This window comes from Actinia tenebrosa, unplaced genomic scaffold (genome assembly GCF_029948245.1).
Source record: "Actinia tenebrosa isolate PJP-AT-01 unplaced genomic scaffold, QUT_ActTen_1.0 PGA_scaffold8__29_contigs__length_14323225, whole genome shotgun sequence".
Taxonomy (NCBI): Eukaryota; Metazoa; Cnidaria; class Anthozoa; order Actiniaria; family Actiniidae; genus Actinia; species Actinia tenebrosa.
The window spans coordinates 6,368,327-6,385,100 of NW_028292585.1; the positions used below are offsets into that span (position 1 = coordinate 6,368,327).

The 16,774-nt window shown below is 39.5% G+C and overlaps 2 protein-coding genes across 2 annotated transcripts; both read right to left on the reverse strand.

The window, feature by feature from the left end:
- Positions 1 to 217: 217 nt before the first annotated feature.
- On the reverse strand, positions 218 to 1,298 carry LOC148905050 (uncharacterized). The gene is made up of 3 exons (XM_089024197.1): positions 1,048 to 1,298; positions 711 to 971; positions 218 to 613 (listed from the first exon to the last, which is right to left on the reverse strand). Exons 1-3 carry the CDS (start codon positions 1,296 to 1,298, stop codon positions 421 to 423), a joined length of 705 nt encoding a protein of 234 aa, XP_088880323.1. The 3' UTR covers positions 218 to 420.
- A 2,780-nt stretch (positions 1,299 to 4,078) lies between these two features.
- Positions 4,079 to 10,446, reverse strand: LOC148905051 (uncharacterized). The gene has a single exon (XM_089024025.1). The coding sequence runs from the start codon at positions 10,442 to 10,444 to the stop codon at positions 4,079 to 4,081; it is 6,366 nt and encodes a 2,121-aa protein (XP_088880151.1). The 5' UTR covers positions 10,445 to 10,446.
- Positions 10,447 to 16,774: the final 6,328 nt, after the last annotated feature.

The window sequence follows — 16,774 nt, forward strand, 5'->3', positions numbered from 1 at the left end:
ATGCGTTGTGAATTCAGTCAAACCGTTAAATAGGTGCCGTAAACTAAATCAAACTAACTTCTGAATCGTCTTTGTATTTATATAGGGTATTTTTCCCCCCGATTTCTCGTCAACGAGCATCCCTATCCTCTTTATCCTGAAGGACCTCTCAATCTCTGGGCCCCGAGCTTCACTGCATGTTAATCGTAGCAACCAAGAAATGAGTCTGACTTTCCACTTAATGACAAGAAAACTATTTTAATAATTTGTAGTCAGCTACAAGACAATAATACTGAATATTCCATTCTTCATCAGACAGATACGAAACGTAATTGCTACAATTAAGACAAATAAATATTCTAGTCTTCATCAGACAGATATCATGTTAGCATGTCATATATACGTACAAAACGTAACTGCCACAAAAGACAAATAAATATTCTAGTCTTCGTCAGAAGACACCAAACCATGAATAGTCCTCCAGCTTGCCAAAGCTTTCTTATGCTCTCGAGCAGCAGTTTGAGTTGACTCGAGAACACCAGGGATTGCATCCAGCAAGCGGTCAAGTCTATCCTCTCTCGTCACTTTTTGTCTTTTGCTAGACTTGTTCTCCGGCTTCACTGAAGTTCTTTTCCTAAGATAAAAACAACACATGAAAACCACGTTTTACAAGCCATATCTAAGAATTTGAGCACAAATTATTACAAAATATTAAATTATTATCAAATTACCTATCTTCCTCTTTCTCAAGTTCCCTTCTATTGTTGATCTTCTTGAGAATTTCTGTCGAGTCGTCATGCTGTAGGTTTTTGTCATCCACGTCAACCACATACTTCGTTTCCCTAGTATTAATAGCCTTACAAATTTCTGCAATTTCTTGTTTAGCACTTTTCTCGCTGCTAGATTGAGAAGACTCGTATTCATCATCAATTATTTTTGATGTTGATGGTGTTTCCCGCTGCGTTTTGTCTGTTGACGTGGTATCGTCATTCCTATAAGAATAATTTTATATTATTATCCTCTTAACTTACGGAAAGCACTTTGCACCTGTTTAATAATTGATTGTACCTTGTAAGTAGAGCGTTGTTGAGCAGTTTAGAAGCTCGTTTTCTTAGGCGCTCTTGTAAAGCCTTGCAAGCGGACTTATCCTCGACCAAATACTGGTCTCCTGCTTCTCCCATCACTTCTGCGTGTCGTCTCATGTAGCTCAACACGCTTTTCCACTCTCTCCCACATGTATTTACAGCCTGAAGAATGAGAATATCCTCCAGTTCTGTATAATTTCTTCTTGCTTTTCTTTGTTTTTTCACGTTTTCCATCGTGTTCAATGTTCTTGTACGAATGATGAAAAGAGTGCCTTGCTAGCAAACGTGCCCACGTGCGCTAAGCGTGAATGTTATCAACCTTCTTGTGTTTCCTAATTGTGTTTGTGTTTTGTTTCCTAATTATGTTAATAATAATGCATACATTCTAAGTGCACGCACGCTTTGACAAGTTGTAGCAAATTATTTGCATATCTTCGCCTTTGTAAAAGTTTATAGGTATTTATTAAGTTCAAAACAAGTAATGGATGTTCCTCCTTTCCCAACCTTTGTTGTGATGACGCTGTTGTCTGTGGTTACAGTTGTAAAACTTGTGCTCCAAAGATCACCACGCCTAGTTCCTCTATTTCCTACCCATGTTATAGGGAATCTGCTCATAGCACTTCTTATGCTGGTCTCTATAGTACCAACAGGGACATTTAACCTCTTAGCCCGACTTCTTGGCAATCAGCTTCTTCACCGCCAAAACAATGGCATCGATATTTATCGTTCAGTACGGAGCTACCCACGCGTTTTTTGGTACATGACAGGGGAAACACCTGAATCCTTTGATGCTATTATACGAAGAATAGCCGTAGACGTTACTCTTCCAAGACATACACCTCGAGTACCAGCAACTAATAGACGAAGAGCTTGCAAACTTGACGTCACAAACAGAGTCCTCATGGTTGTTATGTGGCTAAGGCAATACCCGAAACTGTACGTCCTCGCATTCATCTTTAGAATAAGCAAAAGTACCGTTGCTGAAGAAATCTATCATATCGTTCCAATTCTGTTTGTCCGCTATCAAAATTTTATCACATGGCACTCTCTAAGGGTTTGGAGTAATTTTCTGGACACTCTGCCACATTTTTCAAACGCTGTAGGTATGATAGACGCCACGACACACAGAATTCAAAGACCATCTGGCCCAAGACAAGCAGAGTTTTATAGAGGCGACAAGAAATACCACTTTATAAGTACGCAAATAGTAATCGATGCAGACGGATTGATAGTACTACTTGTAGCTGGGTAAGTTTGTAGACTTGTCTAGGTTTAAGATAGTAATGAATGAATGGATGGATGGATGGATGGATGGGTGGGTGGGTGGGTGGGTGGGTGGGTGGATGGATGGATGGATGGATGGATGGATGGATGGATGGATGAGTGAATGAATGAATGATTATGATGGTCATAACGATATGATTTACCCTGACACATTTGTTTACTACTGAAAGATAAATGCATACATTTTTCAGTTTTCCGGGGCGTATGAAAGATGCAGAAACATTCAGACGACTTCCTGCTATAGGACACAGGAGAATAAGAAATCTTCCACAACGAGCAAGGCTGCTTGCTGATGGGGGATATGCTAACCGCCCTCCTCTCATTACACCAAGACGTATTGCCCACAACAGAAGACAGCGAGATGCTAACAGGGCCCTGAGATCACTTCGTATCCGAGTGGAGCACACTATTGGTTCTCTTAAAGTATATTCGGCTTCCTCAGATATCTTTCGTCACATGAGACCGTTCCAACCCATCGTAGTAGCAACCTGTGGATTTCATGCAAATCGAAGGAGACTAATTCTTAGAGGACTGTAGGAAAGAGAATATCAACTCGTTTCTTTACAGACTGATTTCCCCCTAACGATACAATTTGTGGAATATTCGAGAAACTTTGATAACGTTTCGTCAACCTCTTTCTTTCCAAAGACTTTGCTTACAAGTGTAACTTGGATTTTTCATTGTAGATTTGAGAACACTGAAGTATGAAGGCCGATTTACACGGTACAACGTTTGCTTACGAGTGTCGCATGCAATCTGCTTACGCCATCCTTACAACATGGCTACCACTGTCGTATGCGATTGTTGTAGGGTTTTAAATCATGTCTTAAAATCCTCAGTGGTAGCCGTGTTGTAAGGATGGCGTAAGCAGATTGCATGCGACACTCGTAAGCAAACGTTGTACCGTGTAAATCGGCCTTAACAATTTTAGTTGATATAATACATGTTCGTCAGCAAAAATTATTTGTTTATTTGTTTGTTGAGTATAGACTGATTGTGTACTCATATCAACAAACCATATTTTAGTTCAAAAAGGTCATATAAAACAGTACCAGTTCAGAATATTAAGTAAAAGAATAGTGCTCGTTAAGCAATAGAAAACAAAACATTTACTGAGTTAACCTATATTCTGGGTAGCATGAGTATCAGGCTCTCCGGGAGAGGGGAAAGAGAGAGCCGGCTTCCTTCCCTTCTCTCCCCCTCCCCCTCGGAAGACCTGATACTCAGGCTATATTCCGGGTGGATTAATGAGCGTGGAATATACTGTCGCTAATCCGCTAAATCGGAAATCTCTACTACAAGTATATCACACTAATACCATGTCATATTATACACCTGGACTACAAGTATACCACACTAATACCATGTGATATCATACACCTGGTGTGACGTTGTTTGCGTTCGGCGAGCGGTTTGATCGACGAATAACACCTTTCTGATCAACAATCTTAAACTTTACTTTAACCTTTTCTTGTTTACATCGATTTACATTGATCAACAATAAAAAAGGGATCCCAAATGGGAATCAAAGGGATCATAAAGGATCATAAAGGGTCATAAAGGATCATAAAGGTTCGACCATTTGCCCGCCAACCTCCCTTCCCTCCGCTCTCGACCATGTGCTTCTATCCCATAATTTCACTCCACAGGTAACCCATTAACATGGCTCCCCAAAAATAAACATATTTTTTTTACAACAATAACAACAATGTCAATTTTTTATCAGTTCTTCATGGCTCCTCGTCGGGGATTCCCGGTTCTTCCTGTTCAGCTTCTAGGAGGAGGACCAACTTAGCAATTGGTCGATCCAGCGTTGAACCCTTGGAAGTACGAACCGTTACTGATCTGACGAAACCTTGATCATCCGAATGTGTAGTTATCACTTTAGCTAAAGGCCACTGACTTCGGGATGTGTCGCTGTCCTTTACTAGTACTATGTCTCCACTAACAAAGTTACGTCTCTTCCGTTGCCACTTGGGTCTTGCTTGTATGTTCTGCAGGTATTCTGTTTTCCATCTGCTCCAGAATTGATCCGTCAGATGTTGCACTCGTCGCCACCTCTTTCTGCAATACATATCCTCTGTTTGGAACTTGCCGGGTGGTGGTAAGACGATCTTTGACTTTCCGGTTAACAGCATACTTGGAGACAGCGGTATTGGAGACAGTGGATCGTTGATCGTGTCTACGGTGAGGGGACGACTATTTATAACTGCTTCAGCTTCACAAATAAATGTAGTAAGTGATTCTTCATCGAGTCTTGATCCATGTTCCTTCATCAGGGCTGCTAAGATGTTCCGAACTGACCGAATTTGTCTTTCCCAAGCTCCACCGAAATGACTGGCAGTGGGAGGGTTCTTGATCCAATCAATATAATTCTTTAGGAGTTCAGATCTAATCTTGTCGTCATCCATTTCGTCGATCGCTTTTTTCAACTCGTTCTCTGCTCCAACAAGATTGGTTCCTTGATCACTGTACAACTGTCTGATAGGACCTCTTCTTGCGACAAATCGGCGCAACGCTTGTATAAAAGAATCTGCATCCAACGAATGGGCTACTTCAATGTGTACTGCTCTACTGGATAGGCACGTAAATAATGCTCCATATCTCTTTACTTCTTTGCGTCCGATCTTGATATACCACGGCCCAAAATAATCCACGGCAGAATTAGTAAATGGTGGTGCGGCTTGCAGACGTGCATCAGGTAGGTCTGCCATCTTCTGCTCACCTACATTTCCGCGTAGGAAGCGACATCTCACACATTTGGCAAGCAAACTTCTAATCGCGTGGCCGCCACTGACAACCCAGTATCCGTTTGCACGTAGTTCGTTTAATGTGATGCCTCTTCCACTATGCTGTGTTCCTTCGTGATAATGGCGAATAATCAACGTTGTAACATGTCCCGACTTTGGGAGTATGATAGGATTTCTTATAGCATCATCTACTGCCGCTCTTCTGAGTCGCCCACCGACTCTGAGTATTCCGTTGGAATCCAAGTAGGGGTCTAACTTGTAGAGTGTACTAGACCTCATGACTGACTTCTTATCTTTGTCCAGTTTTCGACTTTCGCCTTTCGCTCGCGTTTCTATGTCCTTTAGCAATGATATGTCCTTTTCAAAGGCACTTGCTTGCGTAAGCTTGATAATTTCTGTTTCGGCTTGCTTCAAATCGCTCACTGTGACAGGACTACAACTCTGTTGGCGGTCTTCCTTTATGATGTTCTTTAACTGTTGTTTGTACTTTAGGCACCAGGCCACTACTGCTCTTGCTCTTGTCCACTTTGAAAATCTTTCTAGACGCTGTAGCACATTGCTCCTTTCTTGAACACGGTTAGCATGCACTATGACTTTCTTGACTTCTGGATTGTCATCATCCAGCTGGAGTTTACATGATGGCTGTTGAGGCCATTGTTCTTGTGACTGCCAAAGGAACTCCGGTCCACGAATCCATTTTGACTGCTCGACAAATTTTCTTGGCATCAGTCCTCTCGAACCTTCATCTGCTGGGTTCGAGGCAGACTCAACAAATCTCCAGCTGCCTGGGGACGTGAGATCTCTGATAATCTGCACCCGATTTGCTACATATACATGAAAACGTCGCGCTTCGTTACTTATGAAGCTCAACACTACTTGACTATCAGACCAGTAGAACTCTTCGAGACTTTCGTATTCTAGTTCTTTCTTTAGTGCATCAGCTACCTTTACTGATGTTGTGGCTGCTGCCAGCTCTAGCCTTGGGATGCTTACAGCTTTCTTTGGTGACACTCGTGCCTTGCCTGCCACGAGTGCACAGTGTATCTCGTTGTGTTCATCCACTAATCTTATGTATGAACACTGTCCATAACCTTTCGTTGACGCATCCGACAGGCTGTGGAGCTGTGCCGAGACGACTTTACCGAAATCTGGAGCCTTAAAGCATCTTGGTATGTTGAGCTGATCAAGACATGCAAGCTGACCTCTCCATTTGTTCCAACGCGTTTGGATGTCTTCGGGTACTGGTTCATCCCAGCTACATTCTTGACAAATGTCTTGAAGGATCTGCTTTCCGATTAGCACAACGGGGGCTATAAACCCCAGTGGGTCGTAAATTGAACTCAGAGTAGATAAGATACCTCTTCTTGTACAAGGTTGATTCTTTAGTTCAATTCTAAACTTGAAGGTATCCGACTCTATGCACCAGTGTAGGCCTAACGCTCTTTCTATCGGGAGTCTTTCTCGACAGAGGTCTAGATCCTTGACGTTGTCCGCTCGGTGTTCTTTTGGCACTGATTCTAAGACTTTGCGACTATTGCTTACGAACTTAGTGAGATTAAATCCGCCTCTTGCGCACAGTGCCTTGACATCTTGCAACAACTTGATTGCCTTTTCCTCGTTTTCAACTGACTTCAAGGCATCGTCGACGTAAAAGTTCTTTCTTAGGGTGTCTACTGCCTCCTTTCCGAATTCCCTCGCATTATCTTCTGCTGTGCGTCTCAATGCGAAGTTGGAACAACCCGGTGATGAGACACCGCCAAAAAGGTGGACTGTCATATAGTATTCTTCTGGTCGATTGTTGAGATTCCCGTCAGGCCACCACATGAAACGCAGGAAATCTCGATCTTGATCGTTGACTCTGACTTGGTAGAACATTTTCTCTATATCACCCATAAACGCGATCTTCTCCATTCTGAACCTCGTCAGCACACCTATCATCTGATTCGTCAAGTTTGGACCTTGCAACAGATTGTCGTTTATGGATTCCCCTTGGTATTTGGCGGAACAATCAAATACCACACGAATCTTCTGTGGTTTCTGTGGGTGATATATCCCGTGATGGGGTATATACCAAACCTTGCCAACAGGAGTCTTTAATCTTTCAGGTGCAACCTTGACTGCATGTCCCTTGTCTATGAGGTTTGACATGAACGCTGTATAATCATCATGATACCCTTTATCTGTCAGTAGTCTCTTCTTTAGACTGTTCAAACGTTGCAACGCTTGCTCACGATTATTTGGAAGTTGAACGTTCTCACTCGTGAATGGGAGGGGCATTTCATAGTGATTGTCCTCACAGAGTCTAATTCCTTCTTCTGCCATCTTGATGAATCTGCGATCTTCCTGTGACATGCCTGTTCCACTTTCTCTTTCTGAGAAATCTACTTCGAACATTCGTGATACTGCTTGAGGGGTTATCAATTCCTTGGATGCTCTTTCTATGGTTATGTAGCCTCTCTCCGCAATAGAATCATCAGCTTCCTTTACTTGTATTCTATTACAATTGACTGAGGCCTTACCCCTGCTGCACACCGGACCGTTCACGTACCAACCTAGCAGAGACCGTACAGCGTAAGGACCGTCTTCATTTCCATGTATTACTTCTCTTGGCCGTACTGCGCTTGGGCAATTTAGTCCGATAAGGAGACCTACTTCTAGGTTTTCCATATAAGCAGGTATAAGTTCTGTCATGTTTAGCAGATGAGGCCATTCGTAGCCAATTTCCGGTCTTGGAATTTCTGCTCGATCTACAGGAATCTCCTTTCGAACGTAAGTTCTCGGTAAGCTTGCCTCTGCATCTCTTTGCGTGAAGTGAACTGCCACGAGGCCGTCTACAGCTTTCGTTTCAATCTCTTGACTACCATGTAGGGTGCCCAACAGTATGGTGGTTTCACTTCCAACCATGCCTAACTTCTGTAACGTCTCCGCCTTGACAAAGGTGCCGCCACTAGCATTATCGAGAAGAGCATAAACTTGAATTCTCTTATCAGGATTGTTCCTGTGATATAGCCACACTGGTACTATGCCCATACTCACTGGAATGTCACCTGCTTCCGTTACCTCACAGATTGCGGTACACGCGTTATTGACTTTGTCTTCAGTCTTGGGTTCGTTGCTCTGTGATGACACTTCGCTACTCTTACTATCTTTATCGCCTTCACTGCCTTTGACACTCGTGTTCTTGGAAGATCCTTGAAGTGATGGTTTCCAATCGTAATCATGTAATGAAGTGGGATGCTTCCTGTTGCAGACCTTGCACGATCTCTTTCGTTTACAGTACTTCGAGGTGTGTCCATTGTTGTAGCAACCGTAACACAAGTTCTTTTCTTTGATAAAGTTCCTTCTGTCAACTAGATATTTTGCCTTGAATGCTGGACATTCATCTATGTCATGTAAGCTGGAACAAAACAAACAACTACTACCAGTGTTCATTACTTTAGCGCTGTTGTCAACTAAAGATACGTTTGTAGCGAAACTTGAACCTTTACTTCTTTGAATCTTTCTTCCACCAATGGTTGGCCTTTCCCTTCGCGGTTCCTGCACTTTAACGGTATCCTCTGAGTAGATAGGATCTGTGGCTAGATCGGCTTGTTCGGCTACAAATTCCACGAAGTCTGCAAATTCGGCTATCCTTGACTGTGCATTGGCTATTCTGTTGGACTTTTCACACCACTTTACACGAAGATACCTTGGTAACTTCTCCCACAACTGACGCAGGACATGGGTTGTGTTTAGATCACTCATGTAGGCAATGCCTATCATTGCATTTCGTGCTTGTTCTAATGCAATAGAAAATTGCTGTAAACTAGCCCCGTCATTTGGTTTTACTGCAGGCCAATTGCAAAGCTTTGCAATGTATGCACTTGCTATCTTGAAAGGATTTCCAAAGTGTTTCTTTAGTAATTGCTTGGCTACCTTGTACGAGTCTTCTGACTTGATTTGCATGCATCCCTTTATTAGCTCTTTAGCCTTACCATCTGTATACTGTTCCAAAAAGTATAAGCATTCAATGGGGCTCTCTACCTTTGATTCTATTAGTGTTTCAAAGGCTCTAATAAATGCTGGATATTCCATTACATCCCCTGCGAATATGGGTGGCTTGTGTGAGGGTAACTGACTTCTGGTTTGATGCTTCACAATTAGTTCTGATAACTCATTCTGCTTTCTTTGTACTTCAATGAAGCTCTCTTGGGCGCTTTCATAAGCTTTGTGATCAAAATTGTCAGCTGTTTGTACTACTGCTGGGGTGCTCGTCCACCCTTTCATTGTGTGAGGGGGTCTGGGGACCCACCCTGAGGCTGGTGGATGCAAAGCTGAGCCTTCACTCAATTGATGTGCTACTATTGGGGTAACAATTGACGATGTGACATTAGCTACAAATGGTGCAGGGTTATTCTGCGATTCGCCAGATATTATTTGACTTGTATTGTTATTCCCGGCCAAAGAACTTGAGGAGGATGTGACAGTGCGTGGCATTTCTTTAGTTGCTATGGCAGCTGAGGAGATTTCAGCTGGATTGTCATTCTTGTAGCACTCATTCCTACCCTCACTTCTCACATGTTCATTCTCGTACTCTTCATAGATTCTTTCTTCTGTCTTAGCCTCTGCTAGCTCTTGCTTTAGCTGGAGCTCCTCAGTCGCTATTTGCAAAGCTTGTTTTTCCTTTAGGAAAGCTGCTTTAATTTCTAACGCTGCTGCTTTAGCTTTAGATTCAATCAACTTTGCTCTGGTCGCTGAGGAAGCGCGAGAACGGCGAGAACCTTGAGAAATTTGAGACTGTGTTTCGACAAAATTTGCATATTTCTCTTTCACACTGTTTTGGAAATCTACAACGCTTTGCTTGAAATGAAATATTTCCTTATCATGAATACCATGCCATTCTTGGGCCAAATCAATGTCATGTTCGTCTTCTAATATCTCAATATAACGTTCGTGGACTTCTTGAAACTTAATAACTAGCTGGTCAAAATATCCCATCTCTATTTGTACGATTCTTTCGTTTTCAAGGTTAGATAACAATGGCTTGATTTTGTTCATCTGTCTGGTAATGTTCGACAACGCGTACTTACGATTCTCCTTGCGTTTTTGTGTCTCAAATTCTTTACCTTTAGCTGTCGGAATCCTTTCTCTGGCACCAGTACAATTTTCTGCAGTCAAATCGCCTTCCTTTTTACCCATTGAACCGTTGAAATCCATTTCGTTGTTGTTCTCCGGGTGCTGTAGCGGCGAAATGACGACTGGCGAATTCGACATAAATTCGGTTGGAAGCGTTGGAATATTAACTGCTAAACTATTCATTAGACCAAGAAGACCAAATTCTTGAAATTCGTTCTCTATATTATCCATTTCTGCTGTTCATCGGTTGATCCTTCGCTTGGAGGCTGAACTCTCTGGTCGAACTGTGACGTTGTTTCGTTCGGCGAGCGGTTTGATCGACGAATAACACCTTTCTGATCAACAATCTTAAACTTTACTTTAACCTTTTCTTGTTTACATCGATTTACATTGATCAACAATAAAAAAGGGATCCCAAATGGGAATCAAAGGGATCATAAAGGATCATAAAGGGTCATAAAGGATCATAAAGGTTCGACCATTTGCCCGCCAACCTCCCTTCCCTCCACTCTCGACCATGTGCTTCTATCCCATAATTTCCCTCCACAGGTAACCCATTAACACCTGGACTACAAGTATACCACACTAATACCATGTCATATTATACACCTGGACTACAAGTATACCACACTAATACCATGTCATATTATACACCTGGTCTACAAGTATACCACACTAATACTATGATATATTATACACCTGGACTACAAGTATATCACTCTAATACCATGTCATGTTATCCACCTGGACTACAAGTATACCACACTAATACCATGTCTTATTATGCAGCTGGACTACAAGTATACCACACTAATACTATGTCATATTATACACCTGGACTACAAGTATAGCACACTAATACCATGTGATATTATACACCTGGAATACAAGTATACCACACTAATACCATGTGATATTATCTAGCTGGACTACAAGTATACCACACTAATACCATGTGATATTATACACCTGTACTACAAGTATACCACACTAATACCATGTCATATTATACACCTGGACTACAAGTATACCACACTAATACTATGATATATTATACACCTGGACTACAAGTATAACACTCTAATACCATGTCATATTATCCACCTGGACTACAAGTATAACACACTAATACCATGTCTTATTATGCAGCTGGACTACAAGTATACCACACTAATATTATGTCATATTATACACCTGGACTACAAGTATACCACACTAATACCATGTCATATTATACACCTGGACTACAAGTATAACACTCTAATACCATGTCATATTATCCACCTGGACTACAAGTATAACACACTAATACCATGTCTTATTATGCAGCTGGACTACAAGTATACCACACTAATATTATGTCATATTATACACCTGGACTACAAGTATACCACACTAATACCATGTCATATTATACACCTGGACTACAAGTATACCACACTAATACCATGTCATATTATCCAGCTGGACTAAAAGTATACCACACTAATACCATGTCATATTATACACCTGGATAACAAGTATACCACACTAATACCATGTGATATTATACACCTGCACTACAAGTATACCTCACTAATACTATGTCATATTATCCACCTGGACTGCAAGTATACCACACTAATACCATGTCATATTATCCAGCTGGACTACAAGTATACCACACTAATACTATGATTTATTATCCAGCTGGACTACAAGTATACCACACTAATACCATGTCATATTATCCACCTGGAATACAAATATACCACACTAATATCATGTCATATTATACACCTGGACTACAAGTATAACACACTAATACCATGTCTTATTATACACCTGGACTACAAGTATACCACCCTAATACCATGTCATATTATACACCTGGACTACAAGTATACCACCCTAATACCATGTCATATTATCCAGCTGGACTACAAGTATACCACTCTAATACCATGTCATATTATCCAGCTGGACTACAAGTATACCACACTAATACCATGTCTTATTATACAGCTGGACTACAAGTATACCACACTAATACTATGTCATATTATACACCTGGACTACAAGTATACCACACTTGGCTTTTTGAGAAATGTTATGCCATCAAGTCTATTATTAAAACTGATCACAAAGGTGTAATTCTCCCAGCAGGAATAAAATTAAAACCACTACGTTTCAAGTGCTTTTTCAGAGACTACAGAGAGAATAACAAGATTTCCTTTAACAACTACTTAGAAGGCGTTGACTGGTCACCTGTCCTTGAAGCAGATGAAGTAAATAATGCTGTTAATACCTTACACGAAATCATTAAAAGAGCTATGGACGAGTGCTTTCCATTACGATCTGTAAAATTATCGTCGAGAGACCCAGTCTGGATGTCCCCGCTGTTAAAATTCTTGCTACACAAAAGATCTAAAAAGATGTGCAGAAATCCAAACAGCGACGTACAAAATTTAAACAACAGAATCTCTGAGTTAATCAAGGAAAACAAAACGAAACTTGGCTCTGGAAAGATAGGATCCAAGATATGGTGGAAGAGAGTGGATATGTTATCTAATAGGAAACAAAATCCTCGACCTTGCTTGGACGCTGATAGTACTAACAGCTTAAATGAGTATTTCTGTAATCTCTGCACAGATGATGATTATGTTGGTCCAACTAATTTATCACATGACACTAGCAATCATGCGGTAGTACCACCAACTTTATCTGTTATGGAAGTATTTAAAACTTTAACTAACATACAACGAACTGCAACCGGGCCAGATCAAATTCCGTTCTGGGTCTGGAAAGATTTCGCAGATATATTTGCACCTGTGGTAACAAGATGCTGGAATCTATCATTAAAAACATCTATTTGGCCGGACATATGGAAAAAAGCGAACATCAATCCGCTACCTAAAGTAGACATCCCTACCAGTAATGCAGACTACAGAGGTATCAACATTACCCCTGTCATTGCAAGACAGTTTGAAAAAGCGGTTTACAGAAAATTTTGCAGAGATACATTTGAAGAATATCTGAATAATAACCAATTTGCTTACAGGAGAGGAGGAAATTGTATTAACGCTTTGATTAAATTACAACATAGTGTCTTAGCTGCGTTAGATGATACAACATGTAAAGCTGTGAGAGTCTTTAGTATGGACTTTTCCAAAGCCTTTGATTACGTTAATCATCATAAACTTTCTGAAAAACTCAAACAAATGCCGCTGAACCCATACTTAATCAACTGGTTTATAAATTTCTTATATAATCGGAAACAGCGAACTATATGTAACAATCATTTAACAGTTTGGAAAAACATAAATAGAGGGACATTACAAGGAACAGTTAGTGGACCATATCTATTCAGTATTTTTATTAATGATTTAGAGATATTTGATTCCTCCAGTCCTGATGAGGAAGTGTTAATCAAATATGCAGACGATAGTACTATTGTATCTCCTGTTTTCTGTGTTAATGGAAATCTAACTGATAATTCAGTCAGTTATGTTAATTCTTTCATGTTATGGTCCTCAAATAATAGTATGTCATGCAATCCTACTAAGTGCAAAGAAATAATTTTTACTAAGAAAGGAATGGACCAATTTAGTTTTCAGCCTATTTCTAATATTCCTCAGTGTAGCAGTCTTAAAATCTTAGGTATTACTTTCCAGAGTGATAGTAGATTTGACCTTCATGTAAAAGATACCATTATAGCTATAAACAAATCTTTATTTGTTATAAGATCCCTTAGGAAGGAAGGATATATACAAAAAGAAGTTGACCATTTATTTTCAACAATTGTTATATCAAAACTAATTTATGGTCTTAGTGTTTATGGAGCATCACCTCCGGAGCTTACCACCGTACAAAACTTTTTAGATCGCTGTTACAAACGAAATTATACAACATACCATTATAATATCCAGGATCTTTTAAATAAATTTGACACAAGGTTATATAAGAAATCGGTTAGTAGTGACCATCCTTTGCATAGCATAGCGCCTAAAATACAAACGTCCAAATATAATTTAAGGAAATCATATTTTATTAGACCTAGAGTTAATTCTCAACGTTTTAAAAACTCATTTGTAAATAGAATAATCTTTAGTAATTAGTAATCTTTTAATCAGTTTTTAGTTTTATGATTATAATCATGTTAATGATATGTATTTTATCATTTCTTTAATAAAGACATTATTATTATTATTATTATTATTAATAACATGTCATATTATCCAGCTGGACTACAAGTATACCACACTAATACCATGTCATATTATACACCTGGACTACAAGTATACCACACTAATACCATGTCATATTATACACCTGCACTACAAGTATACCACACTAATACTATGTCATATTATGCACCTGGACTACAAGTATACCACACTAATACCATGTCGGATTGTGCACCTGGACTACAAGTATACCACACTAATACTATAGCGTATTATACACCTGGACTGCAAGTATACAACACTAATACTATGTGATAGTAAGCACCTGGACTGCAAGTATACCACACTAATACTATGTGATAGTAAGCACCTGGACTGTAATTATTCCACACTAATACTATAGCATATTATACACCTGGACTGCAAGTATACAACACTAATACTACAGTATTTGGTAATCGCTGTATAAGTTACACATATATGTCAAAAAAAGTGAAAGAGAAAGACAATAGGCGATAGCTTGAGAGAAAAGAACTAAGGATTTTAGATAAAGACATTGAGTAATAAGCAGCAATATAAAGAAATCAACGATGCTGTCTACAAAATAAACTCCTTCGGTGACAGAAGTTTATGGTTGCTACATGTGAAGTACACCTTAGCGGCTACTTTGAGATTCGTCTAGAGCAATGCAAACAAAGGGGATCATAAGAAAATATTCGGATTATCTATACTAGTTATAGAAATCGTGCTTCGGATAGTCCTTAGAATTTCATTGACACCATTATATTCAGATCATTGTCACGTTGCAGATGAAACAGATCCCGCAATGGATTTTAGCATGTTTGGACAGGCTTTGCTGGGAGAAAACGCTTTTAATCTTCATAGTTACCGTCAGTTTTTGGCTGCCAAGTCCCTAGTGGAGGGGGAGGTGTGTTGTAAAGGCGTACAAGTGGCTTGTGCGATAATTTTGATCCTCATTAAGCCATACGTTTTTTTGAGAAAAAAAGAAAACAAATTACAACATTAATACCTATTTCGCTTGCTCTTTTCGAATTTGTTACTTTTAACCTCAAAATCCAAAATTATGGAAAATCCCAATCTGGATTGACTTCTTGGATTGGAGTTTTCTTAGGTGGAGTGTGGGATCGAGAATAATTATTGCTTTAGTATTTTAACTTCAAAAAAAAGTGACAAGATGAACGTTACTAGAAAAAGTACTTTGAAGCAGTTGTTTTTAGAAAATTTATTTATGAAATGGCTTTTATAAAGAAGGAAACTGTAAAAGGTTCTCAGGTAGAATCTTCTCATTTATTCCACTTATTTCTTTTCGTTTTTATCAAAACAGAAATCAGAAAAGACGTTCTGAAACTACTTATCTGTGGTCATGCCAGATAACAAGCTTAAACAGAAAATACAGCTTCATACAAGTGCCATCGGATACCGCAAAGGAGAAAGAGAAAGTCCGTTAATCCAATGGTTCGACGATATTCTGTACAATATCCATGCATCGATGCTATTCAAGTGAAAACAGAAACGTGAGTAGTGATATTTGAGTTTTAAAAAATATCTATTTATGTGTTTGTTATTGACTTTTCAAAAGTATGGACTGCCTGTGGTGCGAAGTCCAAGATACCACAGCGAGCCCCAAACCCCTTTCTACAATTGTTGTGATTCAATTTAAAAACCAGATTGTGCCTTTACGCCTTTGGACTGGCCTCTTTCGACTTTCCCAAATCAAGGCATATGTTAATTATTGTAGTAGAATGAAGTTGACATTCAGTGAAAGGACCTTTGAAGGTTTTAATCAACTTTTACCCATTCTTCCCTCGTCTGTTGTGTGTCATTTTATCTATATAGTCAACAAAAGATAATATTTTATAAGCCTGAAACATTTTTTTGTAATCGAAAAGTAATGTTTTCTTTCAAAAACAAATACGAAAAGAAAGGGAGTAGTTCAAAAGGAACCTAATGGACGAGTATGATTCATGGAAGCCTTAAAAGGTACATTCATTCACTTGATATGAACTAAGCATGAGACCATAAGGCAGAGACTTTTTCACATCCATTGAAGAAAATCTTTTGCAATTGGAAAACATTGGTGTAGGCTAACTTAAAACTAAAAAAGCAAATCTATAAATGAGACCGATAAAAAGAAATGTTATGGACGAATGTTGATTAGGAGTTGATTAGGAGGTTTAAGAGGCCCTTTCGCTGGATAACTAAGCATGAGACCATGGGGAAGCGACTTTTTAAAATTCCTTTAAAAGCGACCTTTCTGATAATCTAAAAGTTACATGTTTCTATCAACAAAACAAAACAAAAAACTAAATATTATATTACTTCCGCGTAGTGATTAGAAAATGACCTGCAGTTTTTAAGTTTTGTTAGTAGTTTC